We start from the raw sequence: 17,268 nt of genomic DNA on the forward strand, positions 1-17,268 counted from the left end.
CAGTTAAATCAAACATGTACGTTTATGCTTGAATATTAATGAAGACGCATTTTATGGAGGGGGGGGGTCCTATACAAGTTGTTCTTATGGGATCATCGGCCAAATTAGTGACTGATTTGACATGGAAAAAGGATTTTTTTTTTTTTTGCAAATATCTAGACAGCGGTGTTGCTGATGGTTGACATAACAGCAATGTATACCGTTAGTTAGTGTGTGTGTGTGTGTGTGTTTTTAATTACTAAAAAAAATATATATATATATATATATATATATATTTATAAAATTATATCTGACTATTAGAAGCCCTCGAAAACAAAGGCAGCATTTTTTGTTTTTATTTTTAACTATTAACCTTTCATTTAAACATCCACTTTTCCCAAATCTTTAAGTACTAGGACAAATCTGGCAAGGGAAATGAAATAAATAAGCGGCATGGCTGAGTTTAACATTATCAAACCCTGTTACATTAGCCAGAACCGGTGCTAGACATCTTTTGTTGCTCATCCCTGGGACAAAAGCTCAAGTTAATCTCTGGCCCTCTGGATATTAGAGTAAGCAGGCCTGTGTGCAGCTAATCTTCAGGCCTAAAGCTGTGCTCTAAACCAGGCCTGCGAATGGGTCCTTGCATTTGAGCTAATCCTGACAGGGCCCTAGGGACCGGTGGGAAGGCAGAAGTCCTCATACACACTGCACTAACACTAATTAACATTCACAGAAGGTTAAGCCTTCATATAAAGCTGCTGGGATTTATATGATGTTGTTGCTGTTCATATTTTGATGTACTAAACATATCAACAATTATTATTAGGCCATACATTTGTTTTATATACACATACACACACACACATATACATACAATATATACATATATATATATACACACACACACACATACATATACACACACATATACACACACACACACACACACACACAGACATACATACATATATATATATATATATAATACAAACATATTTGGTGTTTTTCATACTTGAGGGTTTGGTAAGAAAGTCGTTTTTAATGAAGTTATTTCTCATGAAAATGAGAGTGGACCAGTCCTCACCTTGTTCTGGCCATAACATTATTTTTCTTGGGCTGCTGATTTACTGGACTACCCACAATTCCATTCTTCACTGAGCCCTTCCTCGCAAGCTCTCGCTGTTTCTCTACCGAAAGAACAAATTGGAAACAAATTACAATTTGTAAATCTCCTGTTGACTTACATTGATAGAACGCTCAGCATTCAAAACATAACCAACAGCTGATGGTGTGATCGTAATTTTTGCATAGGAAATCGGTATTGGTCTTCATTCTCATAGCCATTTGCATACTGAAGACTGTCTTTCTTGCATACATTTATAACTGCAGTTACGCTTTGACTGTGTTCTTTTGAATCCAGATAATTACCATGGCAGCACAAAGTTTTATGATACGTTGAGACTACAGTCTTATTAATATTCTCCATTCTGCGTGGTTCTCTGGTTGGAGAACAGTTTCTTCAGGCGTGAAGTCTGAGCTGGACTTCTGTGTGACTTACACCCACTGGCCTGCATGTGTGTGTGGGCGATTTCTCTGCGGTGCTGTAAGTAATAAGGCTGTCAGAGGGAGGACTATAAAGTGAAGTTTAATTAACAACAGCAACTGCTGTATTTCTGAATGCCCTACAGCGCGCAACTCAACAGAAATCGACGTGAACAGATGCAGGCAGGTTCTTTCTAGTCTCAGCCTCAGACGTCCCACCCACGAACCGTTGGCTAAACATCTGATGCATATGGGACACAAAAGTGGAAACACTTCTGGAGTCATCATCGGATTGGTTGAATTCTACAGGATTTCCGGGAGACGTGTGTGTCGCGTTCTTTAACGTTCCACCTGGAAACAAAGATGCCATGGCGCCAAACCCCCTCACGAAAAAAGAAAGCCATCGTGTTTACAACTATGACGAGTCGACGAACGCTTATCACGATTAACTAAACACTGGAGTTTCAAAAGTATGTGAAATATTTAAAGTTCATGGCATAGAATCTTTGACATACTTCCGAGAGTTTTACACACTGTTATTGTGGCGACATTTTTACGGCCCTAAACTTGACGCTGAACGAAACGAACTTTGATTGGTTGTTGGATATATCGGTTAAACAACTAATTGTTTTCTATAAAAATACAAATAAAAACTAGCTTCTCTAATATTTTTGTATTTTATTTATTTGTTTTCTTTTTATTTATTATACAATTAACAAAAGCAAAAAAGTTCTCTAACACTAGCTTGCTCTATTCTTTTTTCACACTACACTGTAAAAAATAAAAACCTCTCCAACTCAAAAATTTCTAGCGACTAGTTAAATCAAAATTTTTCAATTGGCTTAATTGAATTTATTAAATTTAATTCACACTAATTACATCTGGCCAATTTAAACATTAACATGATATCAGTCACTGGAAAAATTTCAGTTGGAGAGGTCTGATTTTTATTAATATTTTTATTTTAGTGTTTTCTTTTTATTATTTAATAAAAAATAAAAATAAAAACTTATTAAACTAATGTATTGCATTAAGCTAAATGAGATTCGTTATAGCACTTGCATATCATTGCTCTCTTGTTGTTTTTGATTGCTTCCATTGTCCTTATTTTTAAGTCGCTTTGGATAAAAGCATCTACTAAATGACTAAATTTTAAATTATGAAACATTGCTTTACATAATTGAAATTAAGCTGCAATAAAATAAAAATAAATATTAGATGAAAAAATTCAACAAAAAAAAATTACTTTTTAATTTGAAAACAGCTAACTCTCAACTAGTTTTCAACTAACTGAAATAATTTGTAGAACTAAAATTACTCAAACTGAAATAAGAAAAAATTAAAGCTTAATAGAAATGTAAATATAATAAAAAGTTGTTGTTTTGGTAAACAGCCAATAATTGGTTTATAATTAATTATGGTTTATATATGATATAATGGATATTTTAATATTTTAATGTACATATACGTTTTGCATTATACCAAATTCCAAATGATTATTAAATGATTACATTCATTATTAAAAGATGACAAGTTACACAAAGTAGATTGCTTCAAATGAAATTGAGCATTAAAAAAAATTTTAATGTTCAAAAAGAGAGTCAAAAATATGGATAACTATTTGAAAGTGAAAGTGACGTGACATTCAGCCAAGGATTGTGACCCATACTCAGAATTCGTGCTCTGCATTTAACCCATCCAAAGCGCACACACACAGAGCAGTGAACACACACACACACTGTGACTCCCAGAGCAGTGAGCATGCTGCGGCGCCCGAGGAGCAGTTGGGGGTTCGGTGCCTTGCTCAAGGGCATCTAAGTCGTGGTATTGAAGGTGGAGAGAGAACTGTACATGCACTCCCCCCACCCACAATTCCTGCCGGCCTGAGACTCGAACTCAAAACCCTTCGATTGCGAGTCCGACTCTCTAACCATTAGGCCACGACTTCCCCATTTAGGTGCTTTTGAAACCTGACAAATTAGATAAAGATGTTTTTTGCAATTTACACAGAAATTAATTTTGCTCATGTTTCAAATGTCCTTGCAGATAAGCCCAAAAGAGCTCCACAATTGTATTTGAAAAGCTGTAGTTACTTTATGTGAGAGAACCATTCAGACTTGAAGACTCATTAAACTCCTGCTTATCGGAAACCACGGTCATCCATTTCACACGGCCTACTGCTAATCGTTTCTTAGCTCTCACTCCAAATTGTATGCTTCACAATCACAGTATCAAGTGGGAGAATCAGTTCAGTTGTTTTTACACTCAAATGGACAATTTACACTGGTGTCGATATGGCATGTTATTCAGATCATTGCCTTACCTATCTTCACTTGCAGTGGAGAGGGCTTGTAGTTGATGGTGACTGACTCTGATTCTCTCGTTCCTGTTTCAGCCTCCAAAGTGGACGTTGCTGCGGGATCCTGACAAAAAAAAACAAACAAAAAAAAACAATCATACTTACAAGTAGATGCAACACTCCATTCCTGAGTGCAGACGCTAGATATTAGCAATATGCAATAGATTTCCAAAATTGATTCGTTGACAAATGGATTTTGACGAAGCTATGGATTCGATATGAATTAAGAGAGCAAATCTCGAAAAGCCTTTCAAATCTGAAACAATGTAACATAGAAGGGCTCTCTCTAAAACCCCAACCATGCTCAGTGTGCTGATGAAAAATAGACAGCAAAAATTGGACTGGTTGTAAATAATGGCATCTGGAGAGGCAGGGCATGTATCAAGGGTGTTGATTTTACTGGGGTTGGGTAAAATTACACCAGTCACAATAATGTCATCACACTTTCATTCAAACAGGTCATTTTAATAAGTCTCTCTCTGAGAAAAAAAGAAATGTGAAAAATGCCAGCGAATGAACACGTACAAACAAGAATAGTCGCAGTATCAGTAGTGAAGGAGAAGTGCTGGATTTTCGGTTTGCCCCGCAACTCACTTGAAGTTCAAGCAAATAACACCATATAGTACGTAGCAATCCTTAATTGAAGAAATGTGGCAAAACATGTCTGGAGAAAACCTCATATTATTAAATTTGAAAGTGCTTTCCATATTTGGATCAACATAGGCTACATTTTGTGAACGCACATTTTCTGCAATGTTGCGCGTCAGGGTCATGCTCCCGTGCGCGTCTTACAGACTGCATCTTAAAGCCTCCTTATACTTTCTGCGTCCGCGAGTCTGCTATGGACCGCTAGGTAGGCATGACGTAAAAATTGTCATCGGAGAGTGTGTGCCGAGGCTCTGAGCAGACGACCGCGCAGACAGGTGCGCGTGGTCAGTAGTCTTCAAAAGCACAATTGCACATGTGCAGGCAGTGTGAAGAAGCCCATTGCTACTGGAACCTGTGCAATCCGTCAATAAATGAATATAAATACAGCGATGTGCAATAATTCTGTACAATTGTTTGTTAACATGTTTGTTGCAGAGCGAACCATCAGCCTGCGCTTTCAGAAGTATAAATTGAAGTCTGCGTCCGCGCTGGCTGTGTAAGTCACCTTTATTTATTTGTATAGCGCTTTAAACAAAATACATTGCGTCAAAGCAACTGAACAACATTCATTAGGAAAACAGTGTCAATAATGCAAAAATGATAGTTAAAGGCAGTTCATCATTGGATTCAGTTATGTCATCTCTGTTCAGTTAAATAGTGTCTGTGCATTTATTTGCAATCAAGTCAACGATATCGCTGTAGATGAAGTGTCCCCAACTAAGCAAGCCAGAGGCGACAGCGGCAAGGAACCGAAACTCCATCGGTGACAGAATGTTGAAAAAACCCTTGGGAGAAACCAGGCTCAGTTGGGGGGCCAGTTCTCCTCTGACCAGACGAAACCAGTAGTTCAATTCCAGGCTGCAGCAAAGTCAAATTGTGCAGAAGAATCATCTGTTTCCTGTGGTCTTGTCCTGGTGCTCCTCTGAGACAAGGTCTTTACAGGGGATCTGTATCTGGGGCTCTAGTTGTCCTGGTCTCCACTGTCTTTCAGGGATGTAGAGGTCCTTTCTAGGTGCTGATCCAGCATCTGGTCTGGATACGTACTGGATCCGGGTGACTGCAGTGACCCTCTGATCTGGACACAGACTGGATCTGGTGGCCACGTTGACCTCGGAACAAGAGAGAAACAGACAAATATTAGCGTAGATGCCATTCTTCTAATGATGTAGCAAGTACATAGGGTGTTATGGGAAGTGTTTCCGGTTCCGGTTTACCTAATTAATGCAGCCTAAAAATCCTTTACAGATTTGGATAATAAAAGCATATTAGTATGTTATGTGTATGCCAGGTTAAAGAGATGGGTCTTTAATCTAGATTTAAACTGCAAGAGTGTGTCTGCCTCCCGAACAATGTTAGGTAGGTTATTCCAGAGTTTGGGCGCCAAATAGGAAAAGGATCTGCCGCCTGCAGTTGATTTTGATATTCTAGGTATTATCAAATTGCCTGAGTTTTGAGAACGTAGCGGACGTAGAGGATTATAATGTAAAAGGAGCTCATTCAAATACTGAGGTGCTAAACCATTCAGGGCTTTATAAGTAATAAGCAATATTTTAAAATCTATGCGATGCTTGATAGGGAGCCAGTGCAGTGTTGACAGGACCGGGCTAATATGGTCATACTTCCTGGTTCTAGTAAGAACTGTTGCTGCTGCATTTTGGACTAGCTGTAGTTTGTTTACTAAGCGTGCAGAACAACCACCCAATAAAGCATTACAATAATCTAACCTTGAGGTCATAAATGCATGGATTAACATTTCTGCATTTGACATTGAGAGCATAGGCCGTAATTTAGATAAATTTTTGAGATGGAAAAATGCAGTTTTACAAATGCTAGAAACGTGGCTTTCTAAGGAAAGATTGCGATCAAATAGCACACCTAGGTTCCTAACTGATGACGAAGAATTGACAGAGCAACCATCAAGTCTTAGACAGTGTTCTAGTTTATTACAAGCAGAGTTTTTAGGTCCTATAATTAACACCTCTGTTTTTTCAGAATTTAGCAGTAAGAAATTACTCGTCATCCAGTTTTTTATATCGACTATGCAATCCATTAGTTTTTCAAATTGGTGTGTTTCACCGGGCTGCGAAGAAATATAGAGCTGAGTATCATCAGCATAACAGTGAAAGCTAACACCATGTTTCCTGATGATATCTCCCAAGGGTAACATATAAAGTGTGAAGAGTAGCGGCCCTAGTACTGAGCCTTGAGGTACTCCATACTGCACTTGTGATCGATAGGATACATCTTCATTCACTGCTACGAACTGATGGCGGTCATATAAGTACGATTTAAACCATGCTAATGCACTTCCACTGATGCCAACAAAGTGTTCAAGTCTATGCAAAAGAATGTTGTGGTCAATTGTGTCAAACGCAGCACTAAGATCCAATAAAACTAATAGAGAGATACACCCACGATCAGATGATAAGAGCAGATCATTTGTAACTCTAAGGAGAGCAGTCTCAGTACTATGATACGGTCTAAATCCTGACTGGAAATCCTCACATATACCATTTTTCTCTAAGAAGGAATATAATTGTGTGGATACCACCTTTTCTAGTATCTTGGACAGAAAAGGGAGATTCGAGATTGGTCTATAATTAACTAGTTCTTTGGGGTCAAGTTGTGGTTTTTTGATGAGAAGCTTAATAACAGCCAGTTTGAAGGTTTTGGGGACATATCCTAATGACAATGAGGAATTAATAATAGTCAGAAGAGGATCTATGACTTCTGGAAGCACCTCTTTTAGGAGCTTAGATGGTATAGGGTCTAACATACATGTTGTTGGTTTAGATGATTTAACAAGTTTATACAATTCTTCCTCTCCTATGGTAGAGAATGAGTGGAACTGTTCCTCAGGGGGTCTATAGTGCACTGTCTGATGTGATACTGTAGCTGACGGCTGAATGGTTGCAATTTTATCTCTAATAGTATCGATTTTAGAAGTAAAGTAGTTCATAAAGTCATTACTGCTGTGGTGTAGGGAAATGTCAACACTTGTTGAGGCTTTATTTTTCGTTAATTTAGCCACTGTATTGAATAAATACCTGGGGTTATGTTTGTTTTCTTCTAAAAGAGAAGAAAAGTAATCGGATCTAGCAGTTTTTAATGCTTTTCTGTAGGATATGTTACTTTCCCGCCAAGCAATACGAAATACCTCTAGTTTTGTTTTCCTCCAGCTGCGCTCCATTTTTCGGGCTGCTCTCTTTAGGGTTCGAGTATGCTCATTATACCATGGTGTCAAACTGTTTTCCTTAACCTTCCTTAAGCGTAAAGGAGCAACTTTATTTAAAGTGCTAGAAAAGAGAGAGTCCATAGTTTCTGTTACATCATCAAGTTGTTCTGAGGTTTTGGATATGCTAAGGAATTTGGATACATCAGGAAGCAGTCTTTTGTGTTAGAAGTGATGGTTCTTCCATACTTGTAACAAGAAGTAGAATTTACAATTTTGGCTATATGAATTTTGCAAAGAACTTAATAAAGATCTGAGATATCATCACTTGGCTGAATAATTTCAACACCATCAACATCAATTCCATGTGACAGTATTAAATCTAGAGTATGATTTCGACAATGAGTAGGTCCTGAAACGTGTTGTCTAACACCAATAGAGTTCAGAATGTCTATAAATGCTGATCCCAATGCATCGTTTTCATTATCAACATGGATATTAAAATCACCAACTATTAAAACTTTATCTGCAGCCAGAACTAACTCGGATGTAAAATCACCAAACTCTTTAATAAAGTCTGTATGGTGCCCTGGTGGCCTGTATACAGTAGCCAGTACAAACATAACAGGGGATTTATCATTAACATTTGTTTCTTTGGATAATGTTATATGAAGTACCATTACTTCAAACGAGTTATACTTGTAGCCTGCCCTCTGAGAAATCCTGAAAACGTTGTTATAAATTGAAGCAACACCTCCACCTTTGCCTTTTAGACGTGGCTCATGTTTATAACAGTAATCTTGGGGGGTGGACTCATTTAAAATAATGTAATCATCAGGTTTTAGCCAGGTTTCTGTCAAACAGAGTACATCTATATTATGATCAGTGATCATATTATTTACAAAAAGTGTTTTCGTAGAAAGGGATCTGATATTCAATAAGCCAAGCTTTATCATTTGTTTATCCATATTGCTTCTGTTTTTTATTTGTTGAACCTTAACCTTTGTTAATCTTAACTTGGTTTGGACGTTTTTTGTATTTTCTAGTTCGGGGAACAGACACAGTCTCTATAGTGTGATATCTAGGTGAAAGAGTCTCTATGTGCTGAGAATTAACTGACCTCTGTGACGGGAGGCAGCTAGCAGACGGTCGGTTTAGCCAGTCTGTCTGCTTCCTGACCTGGGCCCCAGTTAGTCAAGTATAAACACTAAGACTATTTGCCATATTTCTAGAGAGAAGAGTGGCGCCACCCCAGGAGGGATGAAGACCATCTCTTTTAAACAGGTCAGGTCTGCCCCAAAAGCTCGTCCAATTGTCTATGAAACCTATGTTATTCTGTGGGCACCACTTAGACATCCAGCCATTGAGTAATGACAATCTGCTATGCATCTCATCACCACGGTAAGCAGGGAGGGGACCAGAGCATATTACAGTGTCTGACATCGTGCTTGCAAGTTCACACACCTCTTTAATGTTATTTTTAGTGATCTCCGACTGGCGAAGTCGAACATCATTAGCGCCGGCATGAATAACAATCTTACTGTATTTACGTTTAGCATTAGCCAGCACTTTTAAATTTGCCAAGATGTCAGGCGCTCTGGCTCCCGGTAAACATTTGACTATGGTGGCTGGTGTCTCTATATTCACGTTCCGTACAATAGAATCACCAATAACTAGAGCACTTTCATCAGGTTTCTCAGTGGGTGCATCACTGAGTGGGGAGAACCTGTTTAATGTTTTGATCGGAACAGAAGAGCGGTGTTTTGACCCACGACTACGCTGCCTCACGGTCACCCAGTTGCCCTGCTGCTGGGGCTCTGTTTCCGGAACCGAACAATGTACAGGAATTCCTGAGCTAGACGCATCCAAAGCCGTATCTAGAGCCCTAACATTCTTACTGTCCTCAATTAAAGTTTGGATGCGTGTCTCTAATTCTGAAATCTTCTCTGTCAGCCTAACTATTTCCCTGCATTTATCACATGTGAATCCCTCATCAGCGACAGAGATAGATAAACTGTACATGTGGCAAGAGGTGCAAGTAACAATGACGGGAGAAGCCATTACTCACCGTGCTTGATGAAATATTCTTACTGCGGTTGTTTGATGAACTTGTGAAAAACTGGAGCGAGGGAGAGGAGAAAAGAAAACAGCGATAGGTTTGAATGAAAACGCTAATGACAAGCTAACGAGTGCTAATGCGTAAGTGTCCAGATTGCTCATCCGGAAACCATAACACAGGCTTTACAATCGCAACTTCTTTGTGCTGTTACTCCTTTCGAGCTGAATCTCACATAATTGGTTAGCTCCCGACAGCATCAGGTGTTTTATTTATGGGGAGTAGAATTGTTTATTTATTTCAATGAATGTAATAGATTAGATATCATAATATTTAGGCTATAATATTATAAATCAGGTTGGTTTGTATTGGTGACGTAATATGTAAATTATATGCGTGCGGCCCGCGAGACTTGCACTGGACCATAGTGTGGCCCGCCGGAATAAAAAAGGTTGAGAACCACTGGTCTAACCTAATTAGTTTATATTTAATTAGATAATGTACCTTTTGCATATTTTAACGTAAAATATCAGGAAACTTGTAATATTGTAAAAGAAACAACAACAAGCCGTTCTTAATATAGTCAATGGGGAAATATGAAAAACTAATCAATTATGAATATACTGGTTTATTTATTTTTTTTATTTAATTTTGTATAGTGATGGCAAAAAATAAATAAATAAAATACATTTAATATATAAATTATATTTAATAGAAATTATTTTTTAAATCATCTACTGACAAAATTTCTGAACAAACTGTAACATAAAATCAAAAGTACAACAGGCCAGTAAAATATGCTTAATAGTCAAAGGTCTCTTACAATATGCAAGTCTTGAGTCTTTATTACAAATACATTTCTTTTAGAAATATATACAACTAATGGCACTAAAGTTAGACAGATGGATAGAAAAATCTTACTGTCTTGTTGTCCAATATAAAATGTACACGCCTTCATTACTACTCAAAGTCTGGGCCAACACACCTTCCATTCTCCTCAGCCTTTTTTCTGCACAGCTGCTGGTTGAGATGGATGAAGGAGAGAGATTCTAGCTGTCATAGTAACCGGCCGGTACTTCCTGCATAGTTGGCTCGCATGACACCAGGCATGTTTTGTTGCTCCAGCCTTCAATACGTAGAGTGGGAGTGAACAGTGACATCACTCAAGACAGGGAGAGGCAGAACAGAGGGAGCTTGTTGGATGAAATGTTGAGAGCACACCCAAGCTGCCTCTGTCAACAGAGTGCCTATTATGACCTAAAAAAAAAGCCTGCCTTCATTGGATGTGGGCCATGTGGCCATTTGAGAGTCTTTGGGCCGTCATCTTGAGCCACTAGAGCCATGCGATTATAGCAATGCTATGTTTATGGTGCAGTTTATGTCACACCAGATGACTAACTGAAACATGAAACTGCAGCCAAAAGACAATTTGGTAAAAAAAAAAAAAAAAATTAATATATTAATATATATATATATATATATATATATATATATATTAATATATATATATATATATATATATATATATATATATATATATATATATATATATATATATATATATATATATATATATATAAAAACACTGACACACATACATTTTAATTTTTAGCACTACTTCTGAACTTTTTCCACCGCCCACCTATAAACAATATCAAATATTGGTAGAGCATTGTGCTATCAAGCGCAAGGTTGGGGGTTCGATTCCCCGGGATCTAGGGCTGGGACAACGCGTCGAGGTCATCGATGACGTCGACGCAAAAAATACGTCGACGCAAAATATGCGCATCGATTCGTCGACCTGTTTTTATTTCTCTAAAAAACGTTTTCAAAACGTTTACCTTATGTGCGCTGAATATACGCGATGGCTGGATCAACAATCTGTCCAACGTTATATAACCAATCCAGGGGTTTTTCTGCATTGATCTTTTTTTTTTGGCGGCTGTCAAAGCCTTATTTGATCGGATGTAGAATAGAATGACTGCTGCGCCTGACAGGGCGCGTACGAGAGAGAGCCCCGGCTGCGCGCGAGCACTCACAGTCTTCAAACAACACGAGCGCTTCTTGCTCTCTCTCTCTCCCTCGTGCATATTAATCAAAAACATTAAACACGATAGAAAAAGGGCGAAACACGAAAGTTTCACGCGCGCTCGCGCACTCACAGTCTTCAAACTACACAAGCGCTGTCTTGCTCTCTCTCTCTCTCTCTCTCTCTCCCTCTCCCCTCGTGCATATTAACCAAAATCATTAGACACGATAGAAAAAGGGGGGAACGCCAAAGTTTCACGTGGAGCATTCGGAGATTTTTTTTTTCTCCATGACAGGCTGCTGGCTCCCACTGTTAAATTTTTTTTTTTTCTTTGGAAAAGCTCTCTGTATTAGCTTAAATCCCTCAAGTTTACATTGGTTACTGTATTCTTTTAATTGCTCTAAACAAGTATTTTGGGTGATCTTTTTTATTGAATGCTAGACATCAAGTTGTTGTTATTTTCATCTGAAAGAAGAACTTTTTTTCGGTAAGCTAGGCCCTATGTGTTCAGTAAGCTTGTTTCAGTAAGCTATGTGTTTTCAAGGCTTCAAGGTTTTATTGAATGCTATCTCTATACAAGTGCCAAGTAATGCATTCTAAGTCAGTCTTTTATTTTGTAATTTTAAGAGCAATAAACATATATTGCAATGTTAAGGAATTCATGTTTTTTTCATTCAGATATGTAAATCAACATGTATAAATTGTTAGTAGTCAATTAATGGGGATATATTCAAAATCGAATCGGTCTGGAAAAAATTAATCGTTAGATTAATCGATGCATCGAAAAAATAATCGCTAGATTAATCGTTTAAAAAATAATCGTTTATCCCAGCCCTACCGGGATCACATGATACGTAAATATGCAAAGCCTGAACAAACTTTAAGTCGCTATAGATAAAAGCGTCTGCTAAATGCATAAATTAATTAATTTATTTAATTAATTTAATTTTATATCAAATGTCTGGCATTAACAAAACAAACATGCTTAGCTCATGTAAGCGATAACTAAATGATGCTAAAACCATTGGAGGGGTTACTGGATATAAAAAATGACCTGTATCATAAAGAAATCCATTTGTGGAACAAACATGAAGCAGACTTGTTGTTGAAGGAAACCTCTTTGTCCACTGGTTCAGTCGTGGCATAGTGCCAGCTGTAGGCCTGGCAGGGCTCTCACAAACCCTTTAAGCTCAGCACCAGCTAAAGAGACCAGCGGGGGATTGTGGGTAATAGCCCAGCAGGATACCATCAAGCTCTTGAAGCATCTAATCATATGCTGGGCATGAAGTACATTGTCATTCATCTTTATCTCCAGCTGTTGCTCCTCCACAATATAATTTTTTTTTTAAATCGAGCATCAGAACACAACTCCAAAGCAAGGAGTTAATGCTTCACATCAAAATCAATTTTAAAAAGCTATTTGTCTTTGTACTTTGTGGTCTATAAAAGACTTTGTTGAGTAAGCCAATGTTATTGAGCTTTCCAGACAGCTTTTGTTAGGCTACATAGACTACACAAATCTCAGAGCAACACCACAAAAAAGAACATCAAAGTCTTGCATATTCCACCAGCTACATGTACAACTGCCTGTGAAATGTATGCAATCTACTGGAGAAAACCAAGAGAAGAGAAGCCTCACAGCACTACAGAACCCAATCTGATGCAACACTTTCTCTGGTCTCATTGTTTAAAGCTGATTTAGAGCATTGTCACAAGACTAAAGTGATTAGAAATATATAGGAACTGAAACACATAAGCAAGTCTGTTTGATCTAGAGCAGTGCAAGACACACATCCACAGAAACACACACACACACACTGTCTCGTGTTAAATTTCTCACATGGACTAATGTTTGTCCTCAAGGACTTTAAAATGGATGTCAATGTGAGGGTCAATTATTAACATCAGTAAAGATTTTAGATTAAATATAGATTAATGGCATCATGTGGGACCTCCAGGATCTTTATATGGATGTCAATCATTTCAAGGCATGTTGGTGATGTAGGTTGATGAAGGAGATGAAGATGAGCGAATGCTGACACAGCTGAGGCGATGAAAAGGATTGGTGGAATAATATGGCAAGATGTACTATTGACCAACCAAAGCAAAGCATGATCCATAAGGTGACTACCAGGTGACAGTGGTTGGCTAATCAGATAACCAACAAAAACCAACTGATATATAGATATATAGATATATAGAGATATATATATAGATAGATATATAAATATAATTATTGGGATGGGTTCTTCTACTTAAATTTCCCACTGATATATAGGGTTTTGAATGGTTAGGGATTGTGTCAGGACAATGTTTGTTTGACAGGAATGCTGTTCTAGAACCAAAAAAATATGCTGATCCTGGAAAACTGCCTACTTGGCAAAATTACAGTCACCGTAAACTGATTCTCTGGCAGCTTACTGTCATTGCTGCCCTCCTTTTATCCACATGTCAATAGAAAATTAAAATTAGTCATCTTTTTTTTTTTTTACTTATTTATGTGTACTAATAGGCTGTCATCTTCAACAAATCCGAAAGCCAATAACTAGTAAATCCCTAAATGGAAGGAGTTTTTTCTTCTCTGAAAAACAGGACCCATGTTGCAATGGGTTTATCTCCTTTTCTGCCCACAGAAGACTGAATTAGCATGAGAAAGCACTGTTTGTTGTATAGGGTAACAGCTGGGACTTTGGCACTTTGGGAATAATGGGGCGCCAATGAAAAAATAATGGAATTATCATCCCGGGCCATATCTCACCAAACCAGCATATTCTAAAGTACACACTTCAGTCCCACCAGATAATACAGGCATACTAACTGAATGAAAACATATTTATTTACACAAGCTCTGAAAAAATTATTCAAGATTTATTTGTCTGCTACTACTGTCGGATTGGGTTGACGAGTTCAAATCTACTCAAGTCTAGTACTTTCCAGACTGTATTGTTTGTAATTTTCATCCTTGTGCGTAAATTCTACAGCATTGTGTTTCTCTAACAAATTATTCTAACGGTTCTTTAATTTTTAATTGCATTTAATGTACAGATTTGAATTCAATTTCATTTTAAAATAAAGATGTATCATGTGGCCCTGACATTGGCACAAAAAGAACATTGCAGTGCAGTTAATGTGTCACATTTTTTGCTATTCGGCTTTGTAAAGTAACTTAATTTCACATCATTACTTAAATGACATAAGTGAGAGCTCATTAATTCAGTGGCCCCTTACTGCAGACCACAAAATCCAGGGGGCTGGGTTGGATCCACATATAGGGGGTGGAGATGGGTAGGTTTATGGCGATTCATTTGAACAATAATCGTCTTTTCCATTCAATCCATTCGTGAACAAACCGCGCGGATCGATTCATTGAAAAGCTCTGATTCAAAAGAATGTTCCATTCACTTATCAGGCACATAATAAAAAAACAGAAATTTCTGTCAGTCAAAAATAATATCAGCTTTTATTGTGTCTCATTAAGGCAGGTTTACGAACATATAAACACAACTGAGTTAATGTGAGAACTGGCATAGTGTCAACATATAGTTACGTTTTGTCTAAAAAAACAAAAAAACAACTACCGATCCTAGATGACATGTGGTAATGTACCAGCGTTTGTGGGGCAGGTTAAATGAGGTAATACAGAATTACTATCTTCTCACACGGTTTAATTTCCCACAACCTGTAAAGGTAGGTACACGCTGTTATTCTCCATGCAGTGAGAGTGACACTTACCAACAGCTCTGGATTTACTGGTGGTACTTGAAATCTGTCAATTTCTTCCATCATTTTGATTAAACGTCAGTCTTGTAAAGTAAAGCACAAATGCTCAAGGCGATATCCTAATTGAAAAACGCATTTATTCACTCTCTGGAATGGTTCAAAGATGCCGAACTCTCCACCATCATCTCTAGCTGTTTTCCGCTATCTGGCTATTACCAGTCAGGGGTGACTCAACAGCAACATCTGACTTCCGGTTGCGGAACCCCTCCCATAATGACGAGTACATGAATAATTAATGAGCCTGAAACCCACAACTCCTGTGAGGTAGATTGGCAGATTAAAAGCAGCACAGCAAATATTAGCAGATGAAATATGAAAATCGTGCAGATACTGATACCATAAAAAATTAATACGACGAAAAGTGTTAAAAATTACTTTTATAATTTATTAGCATATATATAAATAAATAGTTTATTGTGATAAGTACTGTGGTTTTGTTTTGTATTTGTAAATCAAAAATAATAATAATAAAAATATTTAAAAAAAAAAAAAAAAAAAAAATATATATATATATATATATATATATATATATATATATATATATATATATATATATTTATATTTTTTGCATGTGTCAGCTTTTATGAAACTTTGAAAGACAAGTGTCGCTATCGCCATCTTGTGGTGTTTTAGAGCAGGATTTAGACTTTGCTCAAATTACGCCTTTGAATGACCTTTATTTTGAAACAACCTCCACAAGAATCCAGTCAAGTCTCTTCAGCGGTCTGCAGCAAACATACTGTAGATTTTGTGAAGATGTGATATATGAGCATTATGTATACTGTGAAAAATTATAGTCAAAAAATGTAAAAGTACAAAAACAACAATAATAATAATAACAAGAAAAATAACAAAATAAATATTTTATGAATATTTCGATACGTTTTAATGATATATACTGATACATTTTATTTTACAATTAATTGGTTTAAACATAAACAGAATACATTTCTTTTAATGTGACTATAAAAAATGTACATGTGTTTATTTAAAATGTTTGATATAATTATTTATTCGCATATAGGAATTTTGTTGAAACGCTTTTATTTTGAAAGCTAACTCAGTTTTTAGGCTTCTTCACGTTTTCACATGTTATTGTAGCCAATTTGTGCAACAGACTCTGTAATAAAATAATAGAGAGCATCTTCGCAACTTGTTTGAAGTTTCTGGTCTAACCATACAATGGAATGTCGTTAAACAGAGATTCTAGACTTCGTTTGTATCCTTGAGAACATATGTAGCTTGGGTCTTTGTTAGGCTTGGTTCCTAAGGACGCCCGCCGTTGCTATAGATAGCGTACCTGCAAATCCCTCCAATCACGAATAGGAACTAGCACCGAAACCTTTTGAATCTGTTTCATTCATTTTTCGCCGTTTTTGTGTTAATGTACCGTTAAAGATAGTTTTTGCTTCCTTAGCAGGTTAATTGCCTGTTAGCTTCTAGCTCAGTGTCATATTTGGCTTCCATTCACTTCTGAATCCATTGATGATGTAATGGTGGATATATTGAATAAACTTGCATATATTCAATTGGTTGTCACCTTTATATAAGCCAGATGTCAGTCATGATTATAAGAGGGTCTGTTGTGGTGGTCTCGGTTTACCTTGAGTATACTGTCTTCTGAAACATGACCTGAGGATGTGTGACCAGTAAAATGATACTTCAGACATGTGTTCCCTGATCCACAAACAAAGACTGGT

The 17,268-nt window shown here is 37.2% G+C and overlaps 1 protein-coding gene across 2 annotated transcripts in view; it reads right to left on the bottom strand.

The window, feature by feature from the left end:
- Nucleotides 1-15,759, bottom strand: part of LOC132130170 (protein FAM219A-like) — a 20,598-nt gene extending 4,839 nt beyond the window's left edge. The window contains exons 1-3 of one of the 2 annotated variants that reach the window (XM_059541846.1): nucleotides 15,515-15,759; nucleotides 3,848-3,947; nucleotides 1,067-1,169 (exon numbers count right to left, since the gene is read on the bottom strand). In XM_059541846.1, the coding sequence (XP_059397829.1) occupies nucleotides 1,067-1,169; nucleotides 3,848-3,947; nucleotides 15,515-15,574 (263 nt within the window). In that variant the 5' untranslated portion in view covers nucleotides 15,575-15,759. The remainder of the gene's footprint in view (nucleotides 1-1,066; nucleotides 1,170-3,847; nucleotides 3,948-15,514) is intronic. The other variant, XM_059541848.1, reaches the window with a different exon arrangement.
- Nucleotides 15,760-17,268: the final 1,509 nt, after the last annotated feature.

Source organism: Carassius carassius, chromosome 47 (assembly GCF_963082965.1).
Source record: "Carassius carassius chromosome 47, fCarCar2.1, whole genome shotgun sequence".
Lineage (NCBI taxonomy): Eukaryota > Metazoa > Chordata > Actinopteri > Cypriniformes > Cyprinidae > Carassius > Carassius carassius.